This window comes from Hippichthys cyanospilos, chromosome 4, assembly GCF_059441005.1.
Source record: "Hippichthys cyanospilos isolate Australia breed blue-spotted pipefish chromosome 4, RoL_Hcya_1.0, whole genome shotgun sequence".
Lineage (NCBI taxonomy): Eukaryota > Metazoa > Chordata > Actinopteri > Syngnathiformes > Syngnathidae > Hippichthys > Hippichthys cyanospilos.
The window spans coordinates 15342028-15367951 of NC_142372.1; the positions used below are offsets into that span (position 1 = coordinate 15342028).

The window sequence follows — 25924 nt, forward strand, 5'->3', positions numbered from 1 at the left end:
GGCGGCCGTCACGATGAAGAAGGCGATGGACATGAAGTAAAGCCAGTAGGTGTCCATCCAAGGGCCGTGTGGGTTACCTCTGTCAATGACCATGTGCACTCTGGTTCCGTTGCTGACCAAGCTGGAGATCTCCTCGCCTTGAATGTTGCCGATCATGATGGACACGATATTCAGAGCCTTGGAGTGATCCATGCGAATGACGTCGTTGTCCACATTGTACACCACCACAGCAGACGCTCCCTGCCGTTTGGCGGCGTTGATCTTTTTAGAGAAAGAACAGTTTCCCCTTTGAATGAGCGCTACCCAGGGGGGCGTGCTGACGTTGTACACGGGATCCTGGTCCAAGTGACCGCAGCCTCTGGGGTCTCCGTTGGGAAGAACGACGACACCTTCAACTTCGGCGAGCGGGGAGTTGAGACCGAACAATCCACACTCACAGACTTTGTTCACAGTCTTGTTGGCGCCGATTAAATAGTTTATCTCCACCAAAGCGGTCCAAACAACCATAGCGGCCGAACAGTGGAGGAGTCCAGACAAACAAAGAAGAAGCGACAGGCCGCATTGTCTCTCCTTACCCATGGTAACGCTCTTTTTCCAATTCAAAACAACAGGAAGCACTCGGCTAAGCTCTTTAGCTTCTTCAACACGCCTTTTTCAGTCCCAGTTCCTGCTTGTCGGAGGCACGGCGATTTGAATACAGCTCTGGTTTCAGCCTACCTCCTGCCAGCGGTAATCTGATACGAGCCTTTGGGTAACATAACACGACCCGCGCGTCAGTCGTTCACCTCTCCTTATCTTCCTGAACCTTGAACGCTGCGCACTTTTCGCACAGGGCAGGGAACTGCTATTCAACAAGTTCAAATACACCGAATGCACACACCTACACTATTCCGACGACCGAGGTACCAATTAAAAGAAGCCACGCCACGATAACCGCGTGATTAGGGCAGTTTTAGGGACATGTCCGAAGCGCAGAGTTGTTGTGTTTGAGTCATAAAAACCGGCTGACTTTAGCTTGTGTAACAATGAGCGCAGCAGCTCAACTGGTTATTCTAGTTTAGCCTGTTTCCTTCCCTGTTTTGTGGTGGAGGTGAGTTCTGTAAAAATTGCCTCAGTTCATGAAACACTTCAAAATGTTTAATACAGTAAGTCATACGGGGACAATAATCATCTTTGAATAGCTATATTCTCTTGACTAAAAACTGCACAATACCTGAAACCAATGGGATGGAACAGATAAATGGCAAAAGTTGCCACTGTATCCCATTACACACAAGTGAAAGCACAGAATAAGAGATGCTCCCAATGACAGATGAGATGGAGAGGTTGCCTGTGACACTAAGTATTTTCCAGGTTGCACTCTGTAAACTGGAGCAGCCCAATCACAGTAGAGCACCGTTAAATATTTTATCCAAAAGGCAGATGTGAGTAAATATATGTCAGTACTTGTACTTGTATTTGTACTGTTGACATATGAGGACCAGACATTTCTTGGTAACGAACAATACAAAAGTTGTGAACAATGAATTCCTGAAATATTCACCTTGACTATAAATGAGTCCTGTACAGTAGAATCAAAAACTAGCGGAGTTTTCCTTAATAATACTGCCACACTCTGGCTAAAATATTTAGTGCAGGGCCTTGACAAAGATTAACCAGATAAAATACAATGCATCAAAATTATTACTAATATTATAGGTTAAAACCTAGAGAAAGGATGCCATTGCAGGTTGACACAATTATTGTCATTTTTTTCCAGAATATTACATGTTTAAGCTCATAATATATCATATAAATACACTGAAAGTTTAATTTGCACGTTATTGGAAAACTAAGTATAAGTTAAACTTTAATATGCTCAGTAAGGACACTTGTTACTAAAAACACCCGTAAGAAAATCATTTTTTCCAATAAATGTATTGAAATGCCACTAATTAGTTCCTCTAAAAAAAAAAAAATCAACATTTTTATAGTCTTTAATAAGAAAAGTGGTATTCTATATTTCCTGATTTATTTTAGAAAGACACTAATAAAACACGTGATTAAGTAAAACTAAAAACAATTAACATGTTTCTATCTATTCTGTTTAGCAGTTTGTGAACACTGAATAACAGTTTTCCTGCAAAGCTATGTAGATGTTTTAAATAAATGTGCAGTTATTATTATTATTATGATTATCTTTGTTTTTTGGTTGGTTCAATACTAAACCTCAAGTGGGTGTGACAGTAAATGGCCTGTCGCTTTTTTTCTGCCAAATTGTTGATCAACTTCCAAAATGATGCTTGTTTTGAAATAATAAATAAGTTTAATTTGCAGCAACCTTATGGCACTTGGGTAGCTATTTTTTGCTCAAAATGTAATGAAAAGAAATCAAACGACAACTCATATATGAAGAAAAACATGCAAGTCTGGTCAGTGACCAGATTTATTTATTTATTTATTTATTTATTTATTTATTTATTTATTTATAATCAGCTTGCAGGTGAAAATCGGAATGGTTGCTGGCGATAGACATCCCTTCCTCTGCTGTATTCATAAATAAATAAATCTGGTCACTGACCAGACTTACATGCAGTGAGCTAGTAAACCCAAACAAGAATTTTGTACCATTTAAAAGAAAATTCAGCATACATGGATCAACGTATGGACATAAAAAGGGATTCGTCATTTGATTTGACGTTGTTACTGGCTGCATGATATCGTGTTCCACGTATTGTAGGCGCATCAATGCAAAAGTACATTGTCGATTCGGTCAGTAATTTGCTAGCTGAGACTGCACGTTCCATACACAGACACTTAGTTTTTCACAGGCGATCACACTAAAATCTTCAATAAATCTAACTTGCAAGGTAATTGAACGGGGGAGAAAGAAGCCCGCGAATAAGGACAGTATACAAAATTGCAGACATTGCACAAGACGGTCGGAGCCTTGATTTGAACCCAAAACAGCAAGCGAAAGAGAAATGTAAAACATTTACCCACCATGCAATTCGTATCGCAAAAAACAAACAAACTGAAGTGAACATTTTAAAGAATTCACCGACTTAAAATCAGGTTTCAGTCCAAATAGGCCACACGGGGACGCTATTTACTGAGTTACAGTTTGTTTCTCAAAACTTCGCTGGTCATCACAACATGAGCCAAAAAATGAGCCTCAATATGAGCCTCGACTGATGCAAACAACTGAACTTGAACAGTACCATCAGTGGTCAAACATCAAACATTGATAATGTGGGTCACTCCTGAATTGAAGGGCAATTCAGGAAACAATTTAGTTGAAACACTGACCATTTGTAAAATTATTTTCTGTTGTGCTTTCATAAAAAAAATAAAAAAAAAACAATTTAGTTGAAACACTGACCATTTGTAAAATTATTTTCTGTTGTGCTTTCATAAAAAAAAAAAAAAAACAGGTAAGAAACACTATCATTTGATTTGAGCAGCTCATCCATAAACGGGACACCTTTTGAGACATTTTGTCATATGTGCTATTTTGCTAGGTTTGATGTGCTCTGATTACTATACTCAAATGCATGGATAAAATATATTTGTATTTGTAAATAATGTAGAATAAATAAAATTAATTAAGGTGAATTTTATTTTAATGTCAATTATATTTTGTTGTCTCTAATTACAGTAAGAATTCTGCAAATCAATTTTTGCTTAAGAGTGCATTCTATCCGTGTTAGCTGCCTAGCTAACTGTTCAAGCTCAACATAGCTATGTATAATTTGAATTATAATGGGAGAAAGGAGTGGATGTATCTTACCTCACCCACTGGCAGAAAAATATCTTGATGATGCTGAGAAATGTACAAAAACACGTGAAATGTGCACTTTTTTCTCTTAGGTGGCGTAAATAGATTTTAAAAGCATGTCATCAGTAAGAAGGGAAATATATAAAGAAAATCATGTAATAAATATCTATTTTAAAAACTTATTTAAACGGGTTGTATCTGTTATATTTGAAACGTTAGTTGGTCATCAATATAAAGGAACAAGAAGGGTAAAAAAAAAAAAAAAAAACGATATTGGGTTTCTTGATTCTAGAAAGCTATTTATAGTCTTTTTAACCAGAGGCGAGCAACAGTTGCATTATATACGATTATACGACTACACAGTTATAATTTTCGCATGTGCACATTTTGTCCATTTGACTATTTGAAATTTTATTGGTCGACGGGAGGGGGTGGTATAGCACTATCCTTCAATTCTGGAATGTCAGGTCATCATCATTCTGGCATTTCTGCTTCCACATATAACAACTCGAGCAATTAAAAAAAACAAAAAAAAAACAACTTACCATTTGCTGTGTCTCTGGTTGTCTGAAGTTTGGAGGGCCTATCCGCTACTTGTATGCGTCGTGAGTGCGACAGTCCTGCAGCAACTGTGGAGCGCTGATCAGACCAAGTTGATCTGGGGGAGGCAACATGTCCTAACATGTCTGACACAGTGGGCTCAAAGCGTCCCTCTCCCCCCACCTGGGGGAGCACCCTCACGTTTCTTTGAGAGTTCCCCCTAAAAGAAACGATATTTTCTATTGAGCACTATGCGATGTTGTTAGCTTGTCACTGCTCCAAGGATTTGTGAATAATGTGGAAGACAAGTCCAAAACGTTCTTTACAATAATAGTTAGTTGCATGGGCCCAAATGAGTCCAAACACAGCATTCTCATTAATATTGCAATTGTGTAATACTAATTATGCAGCAAAATCCGCCCATTTTGAGCCATCAGTTAGGGTGTGGCCATTTTGTCAGTCACTGTGATTGAAAATGATCCCGGCTTACCTGGCTTTTGAATTCGATCACGTGACGTTCTGCAAACTGAAAACGTGATTCGTCGTTAGCACTACCCACGCCTTGTCATTTTCAGTTAAGAAGAAATGTCATTCAAATTAAACTTCCAGTAGTTTGTTGTGTTTGTAAATGCAATTGTAAATACAGTTATAAAGACTGGGGTGCTCTTGTAACATTAAAATAAAATGTGTTTAGATGTTAAATGTCAGCACCAGTCAAAAGTTTGGAAACCCTACTTTGTGCCACATCCCAACATGCATTGTATTATTTTTATATTATTCAAACCAAAACATGGTTTGAATTTTAGCTTCTTCAAAGTAGACAACCTTTTGCAACAGTTTGGAAAATGTTGATATTTTCTCAGCTTTGTTATATGGATGATGTTTGATAGCTTGAATTGTTAACCTGTTAATGTGTTGGGCTTGTATTTGAATTTGAAGATGTTTCCAAACATTTGGCTGGTTCTGTAAATAATCATTAATTGGTCATTCATTTTCAAAGTCAAAATTTTATGTTAAATGCCTTCATTTAATTGGACAACTGTGTGCCAAAAGGTGTTGAAAAAAAACAGATGTCATTTTGGTTAGCATTTTTGGGTGGCTGTAGGTTGGTCCTTTAAGTTTGGCTTTAATTGCATGAAGAGAATTACTTCAACATTTTATGATTTTTATATGCAGTGTTATTCTCACTTCTATGGTCAAAAAAGTTTTCCGGCTCCCGGTGTTTTTTTTTTCCTTTTGGGGGGGGCATTCAAAACAACTACGAGTATTATGGGATGCCGACCCCTTGCCTAACCTATACTTTTGAATCATAATTCAGATACCACTTATTGTAGTGCAGATTAACCAATCACTTGTGTTTGTAACAGTTTTCAGGCCTACCATTAGAAAATGTGATTTCCTTGTGTAAATGTTTTGTTGGTAATGCCACTTTTGTTAACCCGACCCCCCTCCCAACCGCCCCTCAACTGCAGTCTGCTCAAGTGGAATGACTTAGAACTCGTGATCCCCCGTTCTTTGTAACATAGCAGACCTTAAAAGATGCTTTCCCCTCAAACACTCTTTCTTTCTCTCACTCCCTCCTCAGCTTGTAGTATTGTCGTGCTTATGCAGCAAACTTCTAAGCCTATATGACTTCTTAGACACGTCTTCTTTTTTCATTTAAATGGCCACAAATAAAGCTGCAGCTCGTCAGAGCATGAAGAGAAAAGATTTTATACCTTATTTTTTGGGGTTTGTCCTGTTCCTGTATTGCACCGTTCATCTTATATCATTCACAGCCAAGACATCGGACTGGAGGCACGTGATAAGGGTGCGCCGTGCACTTGGTAAGTTATTTATATTTACATGTAGAATATTTGTATAAAAGTGGCAAAAGTACTCACACCCTGTAGTTATTGTAAGTAGAAGTACAGATGTAAACAAAATTGAGTGGTAAAAGTAGAAATACTGATTCAACTCTTTTTCGCAATTGAAAGAAGTGTGTTTTTTTCCCTTTGTATTAGTGAAAGAACTGACATTTTTTTTACCACCTGCAAAAATATTTCAAGTACCACAATCATGAACCAACAGTAACCAACAACTACTAAGATAATCAACATCTACTATATTATATTGTTAAACAGCATTGTAAAATGTTGCAGCCTTTTGGTTGATCATTAATAATGTTAATATATAATTTACATAAATATTCATGGTTTGAATGAAGTTAACAATTACAACTGAACTGCACTTACCTAATGTATTATAATGTTAAACAAAAAAGGAAAAAACATGTTTAAGCCTCTGTGACAGTATGCATAGTTAGAATATTTAATTCAATCCACGGTGTAAGACCGGTTAGCGTATCCGCCTCACAGCTTGGAGGTCTCGCGTTCGATTCCAGCCTCGGCCTTCCTGTGTGGAGTTTGCATTTTCTCCCCTTGCCCACATGGGTTTTCTCACGATACTCCAATTTCTTCCCAAAACATGGCTGCTAGGTGACATGGACACTCCAAATTGAGTGGTCATTTGTCCTTGTGTGCCCTGCAATTGGCTGGAAACCAGTTCAGGGTGTGTCCCTCCACCTACTGCCGAAGACAGTTGGGATAGGCACCAGCACACCGGTCACCCTAGTGAGGATAAACGGCAATGGAAAATGGATGGATGATTCCACCAGAGGAAAACCCAGATACTTGTAGCAGTGAGATAATGGATTTGGGCTATGATTTTCCAAGTGGGATACGAGTACCATGAGTGGTACACAGGTTGCTTTTCGAGCTACGTGAGATATCACAGAATTTAATATGAAAAATTCAATTTTTTATTTAATTTACTTGCAATGCATTTTCACAGAACCTTTTGCATATATGTATATACTTTTATAAACATTCAAGCAAGTTCCAGTGGATACATAAGATGTTGTAATGTTACTGTGGCTTACAAAAATACTTTTAGGAAAATAATCTGTCATTTTGGTGAAAACATGGTACTTATGACTAATTTACATTATTTTGATGTTGGTCACTATCATTTTGCTGGTTCTTAGAGAGCTAAGTATTTTTGAAATAGTATTTGATGCAAAAATTCAGAGAACCATTTGATTGGTGTAAAAATAAAACTTGTTTTGATAGTTTCCCTCTTTCAATTATTAGCATAGGGCTCAATTAAAAACTTGAGAAAATCTACTTGAATTAAGCTATTAAACGCCTCATTATAAATGTTTCGCCTCATTTTGCACTTCTAATGTTAGTAATTGATTGCGGTGACAGCAGCCAGTGTTTTAGTGGCGTAGAAGGGCATGGAATTGCAATGAATGATTTCAAACAAGTATTCACTTTAGACTTTCTTAGCAAGTTTGAAACGTACTGGCCACAGTCAGAATAATGAATATACACCGAATGAAGAACCATGTAATTATTGGAACAATAACAAAGAAACACTGCTATAATAATGAAGGAAGGTAAATTGTGTTGATCAGGAAAATCTGTGGTTGCATCAATTGCATGAAAATGAAAAGTGTTTCACCTCTCGAATCTTTAGTCCAATCGCATACAGTCAGCATGATCACAGTGATTCTCAAATTTTGGAATATGCTCCTTCTGGTGGTAAATGATAGGATCAATATATACAGAGGACCCCCGCATACCCACTGTTCACTACTTGTGGATTTACCTATTTGTTTATCGATTTTTTTGTTGAACTATTTTTGAAAATATACTGTATTTTTAAAAACGTAAACACTAGGATGAGCTACAAACTTCAGTCCTCGACGGTCAGTATCCTGCATGTTTTCCGACCTTCTCTCTCAAACACACCTGATTCAAATCATTACGATCATTTTCAAGCTACTGCAAAGCTTACTAATGAGCTGATCATATGAATCCATTGTGTTGAGAGAAAACTGGAAAACATGCAGGACTGGCCCTTGAGGACTGGGGTATGACACCCATGTATTAGGGAATACACGTCAAAGTCCAGTCCTTGAGGGTCGGTATCCTGCACGTTATCGATGCTTCCCTCCCAAACCCACCTGGCTCAAATGATTAGGATAATTTTCAAGGTCTTGCTGAGCTGGTTGATAAGCTATTCAGTTGAATCAGGTGTTCTGGGGAGAGGAAGCACAAGGACTCTGGCCCTCAAGGAACGCAACTTGACACTTGTGATTTTGAGAGTCCAATACACCTACCATGCTTAGTTTTGGAATGTGGGGAGAAACCAGGGAGAGGACCCACGCAAGCACAGGGAGAACGTGCAAACAGGAAGGCCGGTTTCAGATGGAAATGAACCTGGGACCCCTTAGCAGACATGCTAACCAGTCTTCCACCGTGCCTGACTATCAATTATGCAAGGATTTTCACTAATCACTTTTCTTTTTAACTTTTTATGCAACGCATAATAATTCCTGCATTCCTTTTCAGTACATTTTTTTTGTACGGTTAAATTTTATTTATTGTCCAGGTCAATTCATGTACTTTTAACGGTTACCTGTTTTTTAAATTTTTATGTTGATACATCTTGTATTCACATTTTGAATCAATTGAGAAATTGAAGGACACTTTTCATGCTTCATTCACATGTCAACACACCTAACAATTATATTATGCACGTGGGCTGGAGTGTCTGTGCCTATCTAGCAGATAGAACAAGAGTTTGTGCACCTAGCCCAATTATAGTGCTCATACAGACAAACGATCATACACACTCACATTTACACCATTGAACAACTTAGAGTCTTTACCATACATGCTGTTTTTTTTTTGTTTGTTTGTTTTTTATTGTGGGTGAAAGCCAGAAGCATGGGGAGAACATTCAAATTCCACGCAGGAAGGCCCGAGCTGGAAATTGAACTAGAATCTCAAACTTGTGAGGTAGAATTGCTAACCACGAGTTTTCCAGGGGACAGGACAAAGTTAGAAAATAGCAATGCATTAATATTACATTGCTATTTGAATTCATGTGCATAGAAAGTTTAGTAACAAAATGTAAAAGGTCTCACTTAGCATGACTTCATCTCAACATTCCAGAGAACGAGACAGATTGTATCGCACCTCAGTCTTCCGAATTCCCTGATGGCTTCTTCACCGTGCAGGAGAGGAAGGACGGAGGTCTCGTCATCTACTTCATGCTCATTTTCTATATGCTCTTGGCCGTTGCTATTGTCTGTGATGACTACTTCCTCCCATCCTTGGAAGTCATCAGTGAGCGTAAGTTTCTGTTCAATACTCCATGTAGACAATCCAGCAGCGTGTTTGGGAAGGTATTCTGAAGGTAAGGTCAGCGATGTTAGACCAGATCTGAGAGAGGTCCTGCTGGCTTGCAATCAGTGTTCTACTAGTTATTGTATATACAGTAGTTATTGAAAGGTTTCTGGGGTTGACATGAACTCAACTATCTGAAGCTTTTTCTCCATGCACAAAATAACAATTTCTGATGATGGAAAATAACTTTGTTTAAAAGAAGCCCCTAAACTCACTGTATAGGTACTTTAGCACCAAGTTAGCACCAGCGTGGAATACATAGCTTCCACTCAAAAATTTCGAACTGCGCATATGCAAAGGGGATAATTTTATTCGGCCCTTTAATGTCTTTTTTTTGTTCATGGTTAAATTGTATCTCAGGACTGGGACTTTCTCAAGATGTCGCTGGTGCTACATTCATGGCAGCTGGAAGTTCTGCACCTGAGCTGGTGACAGCCTTTCTGGGTAAAAACATACTTGTGCTTGGATCACAATTGAAAATGATGACTGTAAAGCTTTTAATTATCACTACATTTCTTTGCTGCGTCTTAGGTGTTTTTGTGACAAAGGGGGACATTGGCGTCAGCACAATAGTGGGTTCAGCTGTCTACAACCTCTTGGGCATCTGCGCTGCATGTGGACTTTTGGCCTCGATGGTACCCATTTCCAGTACAGTACAACCAAACATTAAACTACTTTCTATTAAAAGTGTGATCTTTACGCAAGGTGTAAACTATAAAGGTTTCCTCTTGCAGGCAGGACGACTCAGCTGCTGGCCATTGTTCAGAGACTGTTTGGCATACGGCATCAGCGTTTCCGCCGTTATTGCTATCATTTCTGATAACAAGGTGTACTGGTGAGTGAGCACAACAATAAGTGGGTAGGAGTTTGAGGTGCTCGTAAAACACAACAGCTGTTGATTGTCTCGTGACAGAAGAATAAAAGTTGTACCGAAAACATTTCACAGGTGCAGTATACTTTTATGACACTTATTGTACGGTAAGAAAAATATCTTTTACCTTGTGATTTTATGGGAAGCGTTCATGCTTATCATTTGTGTTTCTATGATCAAGATAAGACTTAAGATTTAGATAAGATACGATTTGAAATCTAAGTCAGAAACGAGACCTTTGAGGTTTTTGACCCCTGCTAAGGTGTAAACATTTGTTAACTGTGAAATCATTAAGTGATGGGATTTAGGTCAATGCGATAAAATCCTTCATGAATGCAACAAATTTACAGATTTTATAGCGATATATGAATATATAACATTTAAGTTGCTCCCAACTAGATCAGCTCTAGATTGGCATGCCACAAGATTTTTTCATTCCTGCACAGCACAATATATATATATATATATATATATATATATATATATATATATATATATATATATATATTTTATATATATATTTTATATATATATTTTTGGGGGGGGGCAGATAAGACAAAGATTATTTGTAAACACAGTTAAAAAATTGCTACGTAATGTCAATTAATTTCAATATAATTTCTGCTTCAATTTAGATGTGCAAAGAATCATCGTCTGCTTTGCAAGACAGGATAACAACAGTAGACATGTCTTTTTTTTTATATGAATTAAGTTTTGATTTGTAAGGAAGATGCCTTTTTCCACAAAAATAGCAAGTGGACAACTGCTATTCTTTGACACTACACAGTAGCAATCAATTGGAAAGTTTTTGTAGTATAAAAAAAAGATGAAACAGAAATAAAGTGCATCAGTATCAGAAAAAAAAAGGATGAACTTGAAACACATGCCAGGTTGTTAATTTGTGGAACTGCGGCCATATTTGGAACACTGTCAGTCACAATGGTAAAATATTATTTAGCATATACAGTATTTGAACTAATTTACATGAATGTGAGTAAGATGTGTCTGTGTATTAATTTGGAGTTTGCGTAGATTGTTTTGTATTTTAATTTCTTTTTTTTTTATGAATATACAGTACTGAAGTTTTGTGTTGTGTTGATTATGGATCATTTGCTTTCTGTTCTGTAAGAATATATGTTCCTGGTTAGTGTAATTAATTTACGTGCGTGTACAAGAAAGAAAAGTACATTAAAGTGAGGAGAGTCGCAATATGAAGAGGGAAAGAGAAAGAATAGGCAGGCATCACTGCACACAAGAACATTCTTGGTGGAAAACCTATTAGTCATTAAAAAAAAAATCTCAGATGTATACATGGGACTGAATCAATTCATAAGAATTTTGGCAAGTATTTGAAGTTATTTGATTAATCATTAATCTTCATGCAACTGGGGCAAAATGGAGTACAGTACGGTGTTTCCTTGTGTGAAAGATAAGGGCTGAGCCCTGTCACTAATATCAGAAAATTAGGAATTACTGATGTCATCCCAAAAAAGGTTTTTAGTTGCCGATAGGTGCCACAAGTCACGCTTTTCGTTTTTTTTTTGTTTTTTTTCCACAGTGCTATGGTGGACTAAATCATGTTTCTAACTCAAGTTCCTTTTTGTTTATCCCTAAAATACATTTATATTTTGCTGAATGTTTATGAGTGAATAATGGTATAGTGATTTAAAAAATAAAAATCATAATAAAAAATCTCTGCCAGCGCAGTATAACAGGTATATAGCATGTCTTACTTTTCAGGTACGACGCCGCCTGTCTCTTACTGGTCTACGGCATCTACATCATTGTCCTATGCTTTGACCTTCGCATCAGTGAGTTTGTCTTGAGGAAGATCAGTCCTTGCTGCGCCTGTTTGGGTAAAGCATCAGGAGAGAAGAACGAAAAACGACCCCTGATGGGCCTATGGCAAGACGACACAAGTTTGAGAGTCCACAGTCGATCCAGGACTGACAGTGGGATTTTCCAGGATGACTCGGGATACTCGCATCTCTCCCTCAGCTTGCATGGCCTCAATGAAATTTCTGATGGTAAGATGTTTTACCATCACAACTATTACCAACATTTAATCAGAGATAAAAGAGCTTCATGACTGAGATAAAGATCTCACTGTGACTGGATTTCACAGATTTTGTGTGATGATAAACCCTTGAATAAGTGCACCAAAACTGCGGACTATCTATTCGCAGAGCACAAAGGTGTGTTCACTGTGCCGGAGAGCGACCTGAAAAGGATCCTCTGGGTTTTGTCTCTACCGATCATCGTCCTACTTTTCCTGACAGTCCCTGACTGCAGAAAGCGCTTCTGGAAGCATTGGTTCATCATCACCTTTTTCATGTCTGCGGTCTGGATCTCCGGTTTCACGTACATCCTGGTGTGGATGGTCACCGTTGTTGGTAAGACGTTTTATCTCCCCTCGGGTTATGGGCCTAAACTTAAAAAGCTCATTCTGTAGCGTAGTAACTTATGGATCACAGTGCTTGAAACTTGTGACAAAAGCGTCAGAGGAGAATCACATGTTGGTCTGCTGCTTAATTCTTTGGATGCCATGATCCTGGACTCATCTGAGAGCGTGTGTGTGTGTGAAGGGGTTCTAGCTCCAACGAGCATGTGCTGACCCCTCCGCTGCAGGATTACAGCCTGCCTCACCTCAGGGCACAGTCATGTGAACAGTGGGTGTACACGTGGAGCTCCCTCATGGGCACGGCTCCCAGAATGGATTTAGCTGAGAACAGGCAAGGAGGGTGGGGGGGGGACCATCATGTGATGGGATAGTTGTACTGGAGTACATAATGAGATTATTATCCCATAGACGCCAGATTGGGTCCCATGGGAGGAGTCTTCAGAAAGAATCGACACGAGACCGAGCAGGTGTAACTCATATTATACAGTGTGGGATTGTTTCCCTGTGAGTACAGTGGCATCATGTTGTCTCATTTTAAAGGTCGAGCTCAAATGGTATGCTACGCATGCTATATTTGAATCTGGATCAGGATGTTATAACCTCATAAACTATTGTTTTAGTGCAAGGTTAAATAATTAGACCAGGTTTCTCTCTTACTGATATTCACTTTTCCGTGAGGTGTAAATTGTTCTGAAAAATGGGCAGGATTTGGGAAATATTGATCCTCGCCCCATGTGTTGATCACACTTGTGATTTAGGGTTTTGATGGATCTCGGAGGATTTCAAATTGTGACCCAAGCAGTTGAGATTTTAGAACGTCAGCAGGCTTAAGCCCCTATATCTGAGGGCCAAACGTTTGGAAAGGGAGCAGCTCTCATGTTCAAACAAATCATGTTCAACATTTCTTTACGACGAGAAGTTAAAGGTGAATGACTGGCAAAGGTCTGGGGAGCATTTGTGAATGTTTGCGACCTTGGACGAACCCTGACAAAACAAAGGAGCCATAACCTCTGAAAACACTCAGGATGGGTCAGAAAATTGAAAAAGATGGATGTTCTTTTTGGGTTTTTTTTTAAGACCAGTCTTCATTCATGTCATGTTTTACTTCAAAGACAACAGTAATTTTGCTACCATGAACAACGTTGGAAGCAAAAAAGTGTTTATATTTGAATGAAAATCGAAGGGGGCAGCTTTTCTATGTGGAGTTTGTCTGTTCTCCCCGTGCTCACGTGGGTCTTTCCCAGGCACTCCCACAGACTCCTCCCACATCCCAAAAACATGCATGGTAGGTGTATTAGACACTCGTAATTGCCCTTGGGTGTGATTGTGTGTGTGAGTGTTTTTTGTCTCCGTGTGCCATGTGATTGGCTGGCAACCAGTCCAGGGTGTCCCCCGCCTACTGCCTGAAGACAGCTAGAAGAGACGCCAGCGAGTCTAGTGAGCACCTCTAGAAAATGGTTGGCTGGTTCAAAATCAGAGGGTATGGACTTCAAATTCATTAAAAAAAAAAAAAAAAAAAAAGTTCAAAACCTTGTGTTCAATATGTTTGGTGGTAACGTTACAATATGCAGATTTATTTACATTTATCATTCTGGTTTAAATAATCTTCAGACTTGTGCTCCTGTCTTTTTTAATCCCAATGTTGGTTGTGCACTTTTTATGCATATTCTCTGTTTTGAGAATGGTTAAGTGAAACCAATCAAGATCAGGGGTGTTATACTAAAAAGCTTCATTTTGCTTCAAATAGATTTTACCCTCTGCAGTCCGTCCAACTAAACATCCACTTCTTAACCGCTTGAACAAACATTCGAAATGACATTACATAACACATGCATTTCTTGGCTAAGAGCCAATCGGAGTGGGATATCAGACTTCATTTGTTTTGAAGTGCCGTACTCTTTGGATTTTTGACATATTTATAATGGGTTAATAATTTATCATTTTATGTTTGAACAGGTGAGACCCTCGGCATCCCTGATACTGTAATGGGACTCACATTACTTGCAGCTGGAACCAGTATACCTGACACTGTAGCGAGTGTCATGGTTGCTAGAGAAGGTAAAACTGTCAAGGATGAAGTGTCAGAAAGGTTCCAGAATTGGTGTCACAAAAGCTATAGTATTTAAAATGGCGGATTTTACTTTACAATGTGTATCAGACTATCAAGCATATACAGTACAAAGACATACTGCTTGTTTGCTTCATTCAGTGACATTGCAACCCACCCGCTTACATTGCCCTCAGCAACTAACACTTCCTGGACAAAATTAACAGTCGATGTGCTGGAGCAACCTCTGACACTTCATTTCAATGATCGTACTCTAATCAGGTATACAAGAGGTGTTTCATTTGATATGTAATACTGACCTATTCTCCTTCAGGAAAAGCTGACATGGCCATGTCCAATATTGTGGGCTCAAATGTTTTCGACATGCTGTGTCTGGGTTTGCCGTGGTTCATAAAGACCGCGTTTGTGGACACCAGCAACCCCGTGGAGGTCAACAGCACCGGACTGGTGTTCATTTCCACAACCCTCTTGCTTTCCATCGTCTTCCTCTTTGTGGCTGTCCACGTGAACGGGTGGAAACTGGACTGGAAATTGGGTCTTGTTTCCCTAGTTTGCTACATCATTTTTGCTACTCTTTCTATCTTATATGAGCTAGGGATTATTGGAAATAATCCCTTAAAACTGTGCAGCGACTGAGAAACGACCCACACCAGGACCAAAGCCGTGTTTACCAAGACTCTTGGGAAAATATTTCAAGCATGTTCCAACTCGTGCATCCTCACAATTAAATGCACTGTGCCATGAAGCATGGTCAGCTTCGTATCATCTCAGGAAGACGGCGGCATGTCAACGTACCAAAGAACAAATTGTCAGTGAAAATGTTCAACAAGGTTGCCATCAGAAAGTGAAACTTTCCCCAGTACAGTCAACATTGAGATGCGTTATTTAAAACATAAGAAATGGGAACAATGTTGCGATTGGAGTGAACTCTGCATCCTGAAAGAGGAGATAAATAAAAAAAAATAACAAAAATGGTGTTGACTGGCTTAGTTATTGTATTTAAGCAGACGCATAAAAGAGAAAACCGATTGGAGTTTTATGAGCAGTCTCTTATTGCCTTGGAAAGAGAAAAGAACCATAAATACCAGTGAAAACCTTTCATTTGCTAGGACCTTGCGCCAAACATGATCAATGTAAGGAACTTAAAAGGCCCCAAGCACTTATTTGACCTGTGATGTAATTCTGGTCTTTAAATGGACCTCACACCTCCTCTCCTAACAAAAAAATACCGAGCTCAGGATTAAAGAAAACAATCATAATGCAAACCAATTTAAAGTTTGCATTTCTATTCCATGTGGAATGTCACCACACCAAAGAAGCCACTACAGGGCAGTGTTAGGCAATAACGTGCAATAGCGCAACAATGTGTGAGTGTTACACATACTTAAGACTTTGAACCAAACATGACTTTTATAACCAGCGGGTTTAAAAATTAAAATGTTTATTTGTTCAAACAAATTGCTGGACAATTAAAAAAAAGGATTACAAAACAAAAGATAAAATGAGCCACTTTGCATATATTAACAAAAACAAATGAAAACAATGGACATGAAGTTAGATCTAACTGTGTTTTTAAAACAAAACAGAAGCTTACTGGCAAAGAAGGCTCAAAATGTGGAAATGAGTGAACGAGTTCTTACAAAAAAAGTCTAGGCATTGCGATCGATACGGACATCCACCTCTCGGCCATTGATCTTTGTTCCATTCATCATCCGGCAGGCTTTCTCGGCACTCTCGGGTGAGTCGAATCTTACTGTTCCGCAACCCTTTGACTTGCCGTTCTCCATCTTGATCTCTGCAAACATCACTTGGCCTGCAGCCAACAGGAAGAAGCAACATTTGACAGTTATTCATTTTTTGTTTGCTTGACCATCAAAGTGCCGCTGCAAAAGAATCCATTTTGTCTGTGGTAGGACTTACATAGCTGAATTGTCACAAAAAGTCATTAATGATTTATTTTAGAGACTGTAAGGGAAAAAAAAAAAACATACCACAATGACTGAACTTCTCTTTAAGCTTTTGCCATGTAAGTTCATAGGAGAGCTGCAAAGGAGAAATAAGATTTTTTTAAATTTTGTGATGGCATTATATGGTGGACAAATACCTTAACAGTGCAACCATGGTTTTTGGATGATAAGGTTTTCTATTAGTTTTTCCCCTCAATGTTTTCTCCAGCTTTCATACAGTTGAAAGTGGTTTGTGGCAATTTTATCCACTTGCCCATGTAACATTGCCATTCATTTCCTGTGATTGAGCGCCCGCCATTAAGTATGTGACGAGCATCTATAAGTAATTTCTTGTAAGATGCGTGTCCATGTTGCATCATTGACCTATTGGCCATTTTAGGTGCGACTGGTCTTTTCTTTAAAGGGGTCGTAACATGACAATGACAAGACCTTGTTCCAATGTTGATTTCTCAATCTTAACACTCTCAAAGAATTATTTTCCTTCATTGATGCATTTCTAAGCATGCATATATTCTGCGTTCACACCCGCCACACACCGACCTTATCCATGTCTTTTAGTTTTCATTTTGGTTCCGGAGGGGAGGAGGAGAGATTCGGCCAAGTAAACAGCAACATTTCATTTATTACCTACAACGTTTTACTGTAAAAAATGGTGAAGTGGCCAAAATGTGTGTTTGGGAGCAGTTATACAACCATCGGCAACAGTAAATATTTCACGTGTGGTCGGCACGCTGAATACTGGGTTCCCACAGGGTCAAATTTTGATATGAGGGAAGCATGTTAGTGAGAGCGATGTATAGATGCCGTTTTGCATTTTAACGTTAGTAAAATTAATGTTTTTGGCCCTGTTATTCATGCTGTTAGAGTAGTCTTAATCAGCCACGAGCCTCGTGAGGACGAGCGGTCAGGATGATGGATGGATGCATGTTGCGTGGCCCGCCAGCATTGAGCTACAAGATGGCACGGCAGCTACACAGTAAGTGCAAATGAGCCGTTTTACGTCCTGGTTAGAAAGATCAGTACCATAAAAGTCATATTTAACAAGGAATTAAATCACCAACACGCCAAAAGTAATTTATATGCACTTATTATACTGTGGATAGTATTTTAATATCATGTTACAGCCCCTTTAATAACCAGAGGCCCTCTTTCTTTCTGTTCCTTCTGGCAATATTTCTGTTAACTTCATTTTTTAGGCATGGTGACATGTGTTATTGTAGCACCTCCTCACATGACGGAGAGACAGACACCCAGAGGCAGCATTTTGAATCAACTACTAGACATTAAATGTTCATTTATGGTTTCCATTATGCTAAACAATTTTGTGGAAAGGTGGGTGGGTGGGGTGTGGAAGTGAATTTACATTCTCAACGGCCAATATTTTATCCAACGCCCGAACATTTTTCAATTTATATATATATTTTTTAAATATGCAAACGGAGTGTGAGCAGTGCGCATCGACAGTAATTCCAAAAGGAAAGAATTCTTTAGTTCTTACTCAATTTGGTGTAGTCTGACCGTTCTCATCAAAGCTCTTACAAAAACCAAGATTCCACTGTGCTTTAGCAGTTTAGCACCACAACCACTACTCGGCGGATCTCTTGAACTTACATTTCGCACAAATATTTGACAACCAGCTTTGGGCCCATAGCCTCGGTCAGACACGCTCATGTGACTTGGGCCGCTGCCTCCAAAGTTGCGGTTCATGTCCATTCCTGACATTCCCATACGGTCAAAGCCTGAGCCCATGCGATCCATCGCCATATTGCTCATTCCACTACCTGCGGGCAACAAAAGAGAAGCGCTTAGGAAGAGAGCCAACACCTCAGGCTGGAAAATGTAGACTCCAACACCGTTCCAGGCCTGCTTGTATAGACCAGGTTGATCAATTACTGAAAACAGATAGAATTTGAGTCTACATAATTATTACATTAACACTGACAGTTTTAACTAAATGTTGAAAATGCGCAGTTACGTGTGATATCGATTCACAAAACAGTTCCAGTGACACTATTTACACAGGAAGCTGGAGCTTTTATTACCAACAATAACCTCAGCTCAGAGCCAAGAAAACAATGAGTAATACTGCAAAAACAAATTGGTGCAGTATAATCCCACTCTATACTCACAAGTGGAAGTCAAGCTGCCTAATGGGAAGAGCTTTTTATGTGATTAAGCATAGTTCGACACCACTGAAATCTACAACAATAAAACATTAAATGAATACCTCTCTGACTGCATCAATTAAAACAGACAACTATTTAACTCCAGATTGCATAAGTGTTCCTAATGTTGTGGCTGCTATTTTAGTTTTTAAGGAGACTTTATCAGACCGATTTTAGTGTTTATGACTTTGTAAGCTCAAAGAGATAATCCTCAGAACCCTGGGACCCAGGGTGATATATGTTAAGTGTGTACCTAATCCAGTCCCCATGCTCCCCATGCTCCCCATGCCACCAAGTCCCATGCCTCCGCCAAAACTTCCACCTGATGGAGAAAATGCAGTTTGGGGCTGAATGATGTGTTAGACCACAGCACATAAGGCACACATGGAGAGACAGTCCCAGAACTGGCAAGCCCACCTTTCACAAGCACGCAACAAGAATAGGACTTACCCATTCCTCCAAATGAATCTCCAAATCCCCGATTCATTGGCATGTCACTGTTGCCGAAATCTCGATCCATTCCACCCATTCTTGACCGGAACACGTCTTAAACACAAAAACAAGTAACCTAGATGTGAATTCCTTAACTTACCTGATCCTCATGTTAGCATAGTAGCAGAGCAAACACTCACCGTTCATCCTGCCCATCCCCATCATGTCTCGTCCTCCAAAGTTGACCAGGTTGGACATGTTGTCCATGGCTCCAAAACCCCCTCCAACACCCATTCCTGCCAAAACAGTCACCAAATGACAAATTCAAATCAGCCCAACTGCAGCATTTATTGAAAAATGATGGCAAAATGAATAATTTACCCCCTCCAAGTCTGTTCATACCACCATAACCTGCATTATCCATGCCTAGAGACAAGAGCAAGGTCTGTCACATCATGCTAAGGCACATACACCACACTATACTCTACAGTCCAGTCCAGTCCAGTACAGGCCAAAAGTTTGTACCCACCATTTCATTCAATTTTAGAATGAAATTGAAGAGTAGTGATGGCCACTCATTTTTCTCTGGCCAGCTGGTTCTCGCCATATAATAAATTTTAACAGTTGTCCCTGATAGAAACGTTAACAGTTGTTCAATAGGCCTGTCAGCTATGTATTAATCTGACTTGTGCATGATACAATTAATGGCCCCAACCTCAGTAATAAAACAATCCAATGATTAACCCTGATAAGGCGTGACTACCTTCCTGAAACTCAGAGAGAAGGAAGGCCAAGAGTAAGCAAAGTAATCACCAGAGTAGGGTGGAAAGAAACTAGAATTGAACATATTTTCAGTTATTTATTTTCTTCCATTATCGTTTTATTGCCTTCAGAGAGAAGCTACAATGCTGCAATGTAGACAGTCATGAAGAGAAAAAACAGACAAAAAAGTTGCATGAGTTGTGTCCAAACACTCGGCCTGTACTGTATATCGAAAACATGATGCATGTGGTTGGTGAGTTCAACACCATACATTTTTGGGAATTCGAAATAAACACTAAAATCGACTTTTTTTTTTTTTTTAATCCATCTAAGGGAGAAGAAAAAAATATATTTTCCAACCTGTATAGATGTAGTTGTGTTGTATCGCAGGAGTGTTTGAGAAACTGACAGCAGTTACCTTTTTATAAATTTCTGAAGATAATTTAAAAGTACCTCCTGGTCCCATGGAGCCCATGCCACCTCCGCTGCTCAGATGGTTTGCATTGATTGGCTGCCCTCCAGGTCCTAGACCCATTCCAATACCAGAGAGACCTCCTGTGGACATTAAAAAATGAAACTGAATAAAACTGACCACCTACAATATGTCAAAACCTTACTATTCGCTAATCATTCTGTAATTTGCGGCATTAGACTACATTCAGAGTTGTAAATTGTGTGATTTAAGTGCTACTTTTATTTTCTGAGCTTTCCGCATTCATTAGTGATTTTGAAAAGTTGTCAATTCATCAGTGCAAACGTCAATCCAGCAGGTGCACTCACGCGGTAATTGAGGCGTTTTTTCCACGGTACGATAATCATCGGGGGGAATGGATTTATCATCCTGTGAATACACAAGAAATGTATTTACAGTTCTACATTAGCTCATATGTCATTAAAATAAATGCAATCACCTCACCATTTTAACATGCATTGGTCTATCAAACAGCATTTGTCCATTGAACATGGCTGATTTTGGGGTCAAGGAGTCATATAAAACAATTGCATTCATTTTTCAATCCAAGCTTCTCTGCTGACAGCTGAAGGATACAAATGGCCTGCAGAGCCTCCACCGGCTGCTCAAAAGTCACAGTTCCCATTCCGCGGCTCTTGCCGTCCTTGTCCTCTTTCACGTCTGCCCTTTTTACCACGCCTGCCATGTTGAATACTTCCTTCAGCTTCTTCCAGCCTACCTTAAAGTCAAGCTGTAAAGGAGAACATAACAACATAATTTAGAATACAATAGGGATTTATACAGCTGGCTTGTCTGCCCATTGTTTTAGTTGTCCTCACATTGGCAACAAACACTGTGCTGCCCAGTCGACCAGTTTGGAGGGCGTGCTTGATTTCAGGAGGAATGTTGGGATTGTTGGCGATGGAGAGCGGAATATTCATTCCAACGGGTCCCATGTCCTGCCCTCGGCCTCCTTGGGAGCCTCCCATGCGCTGCATCATACGGCGGGCATGCTCCCCATCAGGGTCCTGGTAGAAGCAAACCATTGAAGCTTGAGGTAAGAAGCATCAAAACGGTGTGGCTCTCGCTATTATCATCATGTACTAGCCTCTCTTGATTGTGACCCATAAAGTGTACTAACCTCCTTAATATTGAGAGGCCTTCCGTTCAGGTCATATTTATTCATGGTTTCTATTGCCTTGCTCACAAACTCTTCATCTTTGAAATCCACAACACTGTTTAGGCAGGACACAAAAGCACCGTCGTAAACAAATGAAACTCAACATAGCTACTGAAGAAACAAATGTAGAGATTTTTCTTACCCACAACCCTAGCCAAGGAATATCAGAGGTACAGGATGCATTTGTGTAAAACAAAGAGAAAGAATGAAACAGTTAAAGAAGGCCAAGGCACTTGAACATTTGTTCTACTCTCTTCATTGATTTTGAACTATTTTTTTGCACAACATATTTTACAAGTGTATTGCAGATCAGTTTTAAAGTATTTATTTCAAGCAAATAAGCATCAAAAAGTGTTTCGCGTTTTATTTTATTACGCCTACACATCATCTTTTGTATGCAATGAAAGGTAACAACATACGAATATAAAAAGGTACTTCATGAGCTTGCAAGTTTTATTCCTTTGATGAGACATTTGGAGATTTATGGGGTCAATCAGACAAATCACCCAATCCACATGGGCCTTTGAAAATGAACCAAAACAAACTTAACTTTTACACCGATTGAAATGACAGCAACAAAAGCAATAAATTGAGAGTTTAGAAATCTACGTACTTTCCAAAAATCAACAGGACATCTCCCTTTCAAGTAAATGTCAATCATGATCCAACTATCAAGGCTCTAGAAGCGACCTAGAGTACCTCCAGTTCTAGTAAGACCCAAAGGATCAGAACCTTCCAAAGCACTTGATTAAGGAGAGCCTGCTGAGGGCATTTAAAACCTGGTGCAGCAAGTTGGCCACATCACTTACCCTTGACTTTCCTTCTGCATCCTTAAAGAGCTCCACGTATGTAACCTCACCGACTACATGAGACATACACAGGAAAAAATACCAAAAAAAGAACAAAAGCAATGTAAATCACCAAGTCATCAAGATACCGTCGGCCTTGGCAATGCCACTAAAGCTGGAGATGTCCCGTTAATGATCAAACAGACCAACATCCCAACAGATAAACACCATGCCATTGTGGGCTGTGACTGAGACACCCAAAGGCCGAGGCCAGATACACACATTGCTACATTCAACCTAGGAAATTCGAAAAAACTTCAGCATTGATAAGGTGGTCAACAGAGTCCATTCATAGCAAGTGAGTTTAAAGCTGTCTCTCAGGCCTCCAAAGTGTAAAAGGGTCTGCAACAGATGTCATACAGTTATATTCTACTACTCGTTTGAGATTAGCTAACAAAGCATGTGATACAATGGCATATCCACCTTTTCTCTCAGCATATAACACCACTCTGCATGAACGCAATCCAAAAAAATATTTGAACTCCATTTCACAAAAGGCTACATTCCTGCTATTTTATCACAGTACATCCAAAAAAAAAGGTTGGCGCTTCTACTACTTATACTACTATTTGAAACTGGAAGATCCATCTGCTAACAAAGTTCAGTATTATAATGCTGAGGAGGAAAAAGTGGTTAAAGCACAAACCCTACAGAGACATACTTACCTTTATCACGCATGAGATCTTTAATTGCCTGCCATTTCATGTCATACGGGATATTGCTGATGAACACCCGGTTCCTTTGACCACCTTTTTTTTCGCCGCCGTGTTTGTCTTTGTAAGGATGGTGGCGGCCTCCTCTTCGGCCGCTGGACCTCTCTTTACCTTCATGTTTCTCTTTAGAGGGTTTGGAGTCATCAAGATCCCTAAAAAGACACTAAATGAGAATTTGCATATCGAATAGGTACATGAAAGACCTCTGGGTCCCTTCAAAGACACTACAGTGAATGCTTACAACTTGCTGGTAGAGAAAATCTGCACTTAAGACAATTAGATATGTCTGCTTCAATACTGTTACGGGAGTTCTCATTTTAAATGATCTGTCTTTGGTTTTAAATAAATGTTATGTATCCAAATTTTTAGTGGTATCAGTTGCCTGTTATCACAACTGGTAAAAACTTGAGTACTCTCACTGGTAAAGGAGGTGATGCAAATCGTATTCTGTAATAAAACAGTTGGGAAAAACCTCGACTAGCATGCCCTCAAGTTTTTTGCATCACGAGACGTTGCTTAGTCGATTGTTTTACTTTGTCATTTGAGCTGTAAACTGACTCACCAGAGAGCTTCAGATCCAACATCCCTCAAGTGGGGGAGGATGTGTAAGAAGCTGCATAATAAGGAATAACTCCCTGCTGGAGGGTTCAGCAGCGTGTAGACTGAGTCGCTTTTACTCACAAACTCACTCTTGTGCTTTTTTGGGCGTTTTTTTTGTTGTTGTTGTTAATAAATCAATGAACGCGAAACAGCATTTATTTGTGCTATTGTCCTAAAAGTGCGATCCCAACATCTGTGATGGCTTCGCACAGTTTCTTCCCTGTCTGCACGTTTACCAATATGCACTAATTTTTAAATTAACATATTACTTATGCACTTCTTGTGATGGACGTAAACAAAGATTGACGCGGGTTAAGGTTCCGGATTCTAACGCATGTAATTCATCTAAACCTTGATTGTTTATTCCATAAAAGGGTTTAACAAGCCTTAAATGAGAATATCAGCTTTTGCTAACGTTGGCCGTTGACTTGATTGGTCATGCCTTGCTAGGTATTCTTTTACAAGACAAACTAGAGTGCGGAGTGGTCTACAAATTTATCAATGAAGCTTTAAAAAGATCAGTGATAGGCTTTACACAAAGCGCATTAACACCACATCACTATGTAACGGACCACAGCTAATAATGGTTAGCATCCCAGGGACTCCATTTTAGCTTAGCTTCATACATTCTGCGAAGATCGGTGTGAAATCACTCACGTCTTGACGCCATTGGGTGTCTCGGGACCACCAGGTTCGCTGGTGTCCGATTTGATGGACGCAGCGCATTCCTCCAGCTTCGGCTCTTCATCAAGACAAGGAATGATCTCTTCCATGATCGTGTAGCTTCCCCTCGAACGATAGAAGATGCCTTGACGCACTTTCAAATAACAGAATCCAGGCCAACCTGTTCTCGTCTCGCGATACATGAGGATGTCGCGAGACTGCGGGGCTGTTGCCAAGCGGTGTGGATCTACTGTTGTATTTAAAAAATAAAAACAAAAATAATAAAACATACACAGGTGGCAGATTGGGGGAAGAGTGGTTAGCACGTCTGCGACACAGAACGTGAAAAAGCATTAATTTGTCAATCCCAGCTGGCTAGGCCTACCTGAGTATATTATGCATGTTCTCCCTGGGTTCTCTCCAGGCACTGCAGCTTCCTCCCACAATCCAAAAACATGCATGCAACATACAATTGGCTGTCAACCAGTTGAGAGTGTCCCCCACTTACTGCCTAAAGTCAGCAGGGATAGGCACCAGCCAGCCTGCGAGTGGGGGTAAGCAGCAGTAAAAAATGGATGGATGGATTAACACAGGTACATTATTCAAAATTAAAATAATTCCACTTAGAGTATTAATATACTGTATTACTATATGGTAGTATTAGTAATGGCAGTAGTAGTAGTTTGTTTTGTGTATATTTTATGCTTTGTTTTATGTAAATTTGGGGACATCACATTGTCTATTTTGTTGTATGTAACTTTCTGTGTGTGTGTGTGTGTGTGTGTGTGTGTGTGTGTTTGCCTTGTTTGACTGCTGTCTGCCGCCAGGTTGCCATTGTGAAAATTTTCAGTTAAATAATGTTAAAAGGCCTTTAAAAATACACATTCGTGTTTAAAAGCAAAATTTTAAAAGTATTGATTGACATTAGAAAATGTGTTATTATTCAACTTTGGACATTGTTTTAAAAAGTAGACATACATGGGTCAACGGTACACCCTTTTTTCGTAAGGTATTTTATGTGATTATCATATAGTTTAATGTGTTTAACACAACTCAAATACATGAACCTGACCTCCTCAAAATATATTTCTAAATTATAACTGAGGAAAAAACGTACAATTGCTGTAAATACAAAAAGCTGCATTTTCTTTGAATGCTATAGCATGATCTTAGTATTAATGCAACTACACTAACAGGGTAACAACTCAATCCTTGTCAGGGGAAATTCTGGGATCAGGGGTTTTACCTATTATTCACAACCTTTTGTCA

At 39.3% G+C, this 25924-nt stretch overlaps 3 protein-coding genes across 3 annotated transcripts in view; 1 reads left to right on the plus strand and 2 right to left on the minus strand.

The window, feature by feature from the left end:
* Positions 1 to 986, minus strand: part of LOC148424764 (E3 ubiquitin-protein ligase RNF128-like) — a 2774-nt gene extending 1788 nt beyond the window's left edge. Inside the window, exon 1 of the mRNA XM_088414006.1 lies at positions 1 to 986. This exon is cut by the window's left edge and continues 1788 nt beyond it. Coding sequence (XP_088270132.1) covers positions 1 to 579 — 579 coding nt within the window. The 5' untranslated portion in view covers positions 580 to 986.
* Positions 987 to 5814: 4828 nt separating this feature from the next.
* slc24a5 (solute carrier family 24 member 5) lies at positions 5815 to 15619 on the plus strand. Its single transcript, XM_088412790.1, has 9 exons — positions 5815 to 6123; positions 9301 to 9480; positions 9895 to 9978; positions 10066 to 10169; positions 10269 to 10369; positions 12146 to 12432; positions 12592 to 12798; positions 14763 to 14864; positions 15188 to 15619. The coding sequence occupies exons 1-9, from the start codon at positions 5961 to 5963 to the stop codon at positions 15508 to 15510; spliced, it is 1551 nt and encodes a 516-aa protein (XP_088268916.1). The 5' UTR covers positions 5815 to 5960; the 3' UTR covers positions 15511 to 15619.
* Positions 15620 to 16298: 679 nt separating this feature from the next.
* On the minus strand, positions 16299 to 25057 carry myef2 (myelin expression factor 2). Its single transcript, XM_088413191.1, is given in 19 exon segments — positions 16299 to 16687; positions 16866 to 16917; positions 18453 to 18622; positions 19260 to 19328; positions 19457 to 19552; positions 19639 to 19734; positions 19820 to 19864; positions 20654 to 20755; positions 20981 to 21041; positions 21117 to 21166; positions 21249 to 21402; positions 21491 to 21679; positions 21793 to 21886; positions 21974 to 21981; positions 22641 to 22693; positions 23345 to 23544; positions 24650 to 24822; positions 24824 to 24836; positions 25041 to 25057. Coding segments are annotated over 19 exon segments (1806 nt in total). The 3' UTR covers positions 16299 to 16523.
* Between the last annotated feature and the right edge of the window lie 867 nt (positions 25058 to 25924).

Bases quoted from the DNA above. Each gene is read 5' to 3' on its own strand.
- slc24a5 (XM_088412790.1), top strand. From the start codon at position 5,961: ATGGCCACAAATAAAGCTGCAGCTCGTCAGAGCATGAAGAGAAAAGAT. The intron at 9,979-10,065 runs GTAAAAACATAC...GCTGCGTCTTAG, and splicing joins GCTGGTGACAGCCTTTCTGG to GTGTTTTTGTGACAAAGGGG. The intron at 10,170-10,268 runs GTACCCATTTCC...TTCCTCTTGCAG, and splicing joins GTGGACTTTTGGCCTCGATG to GCAGGACGACTCAGCTGCTG.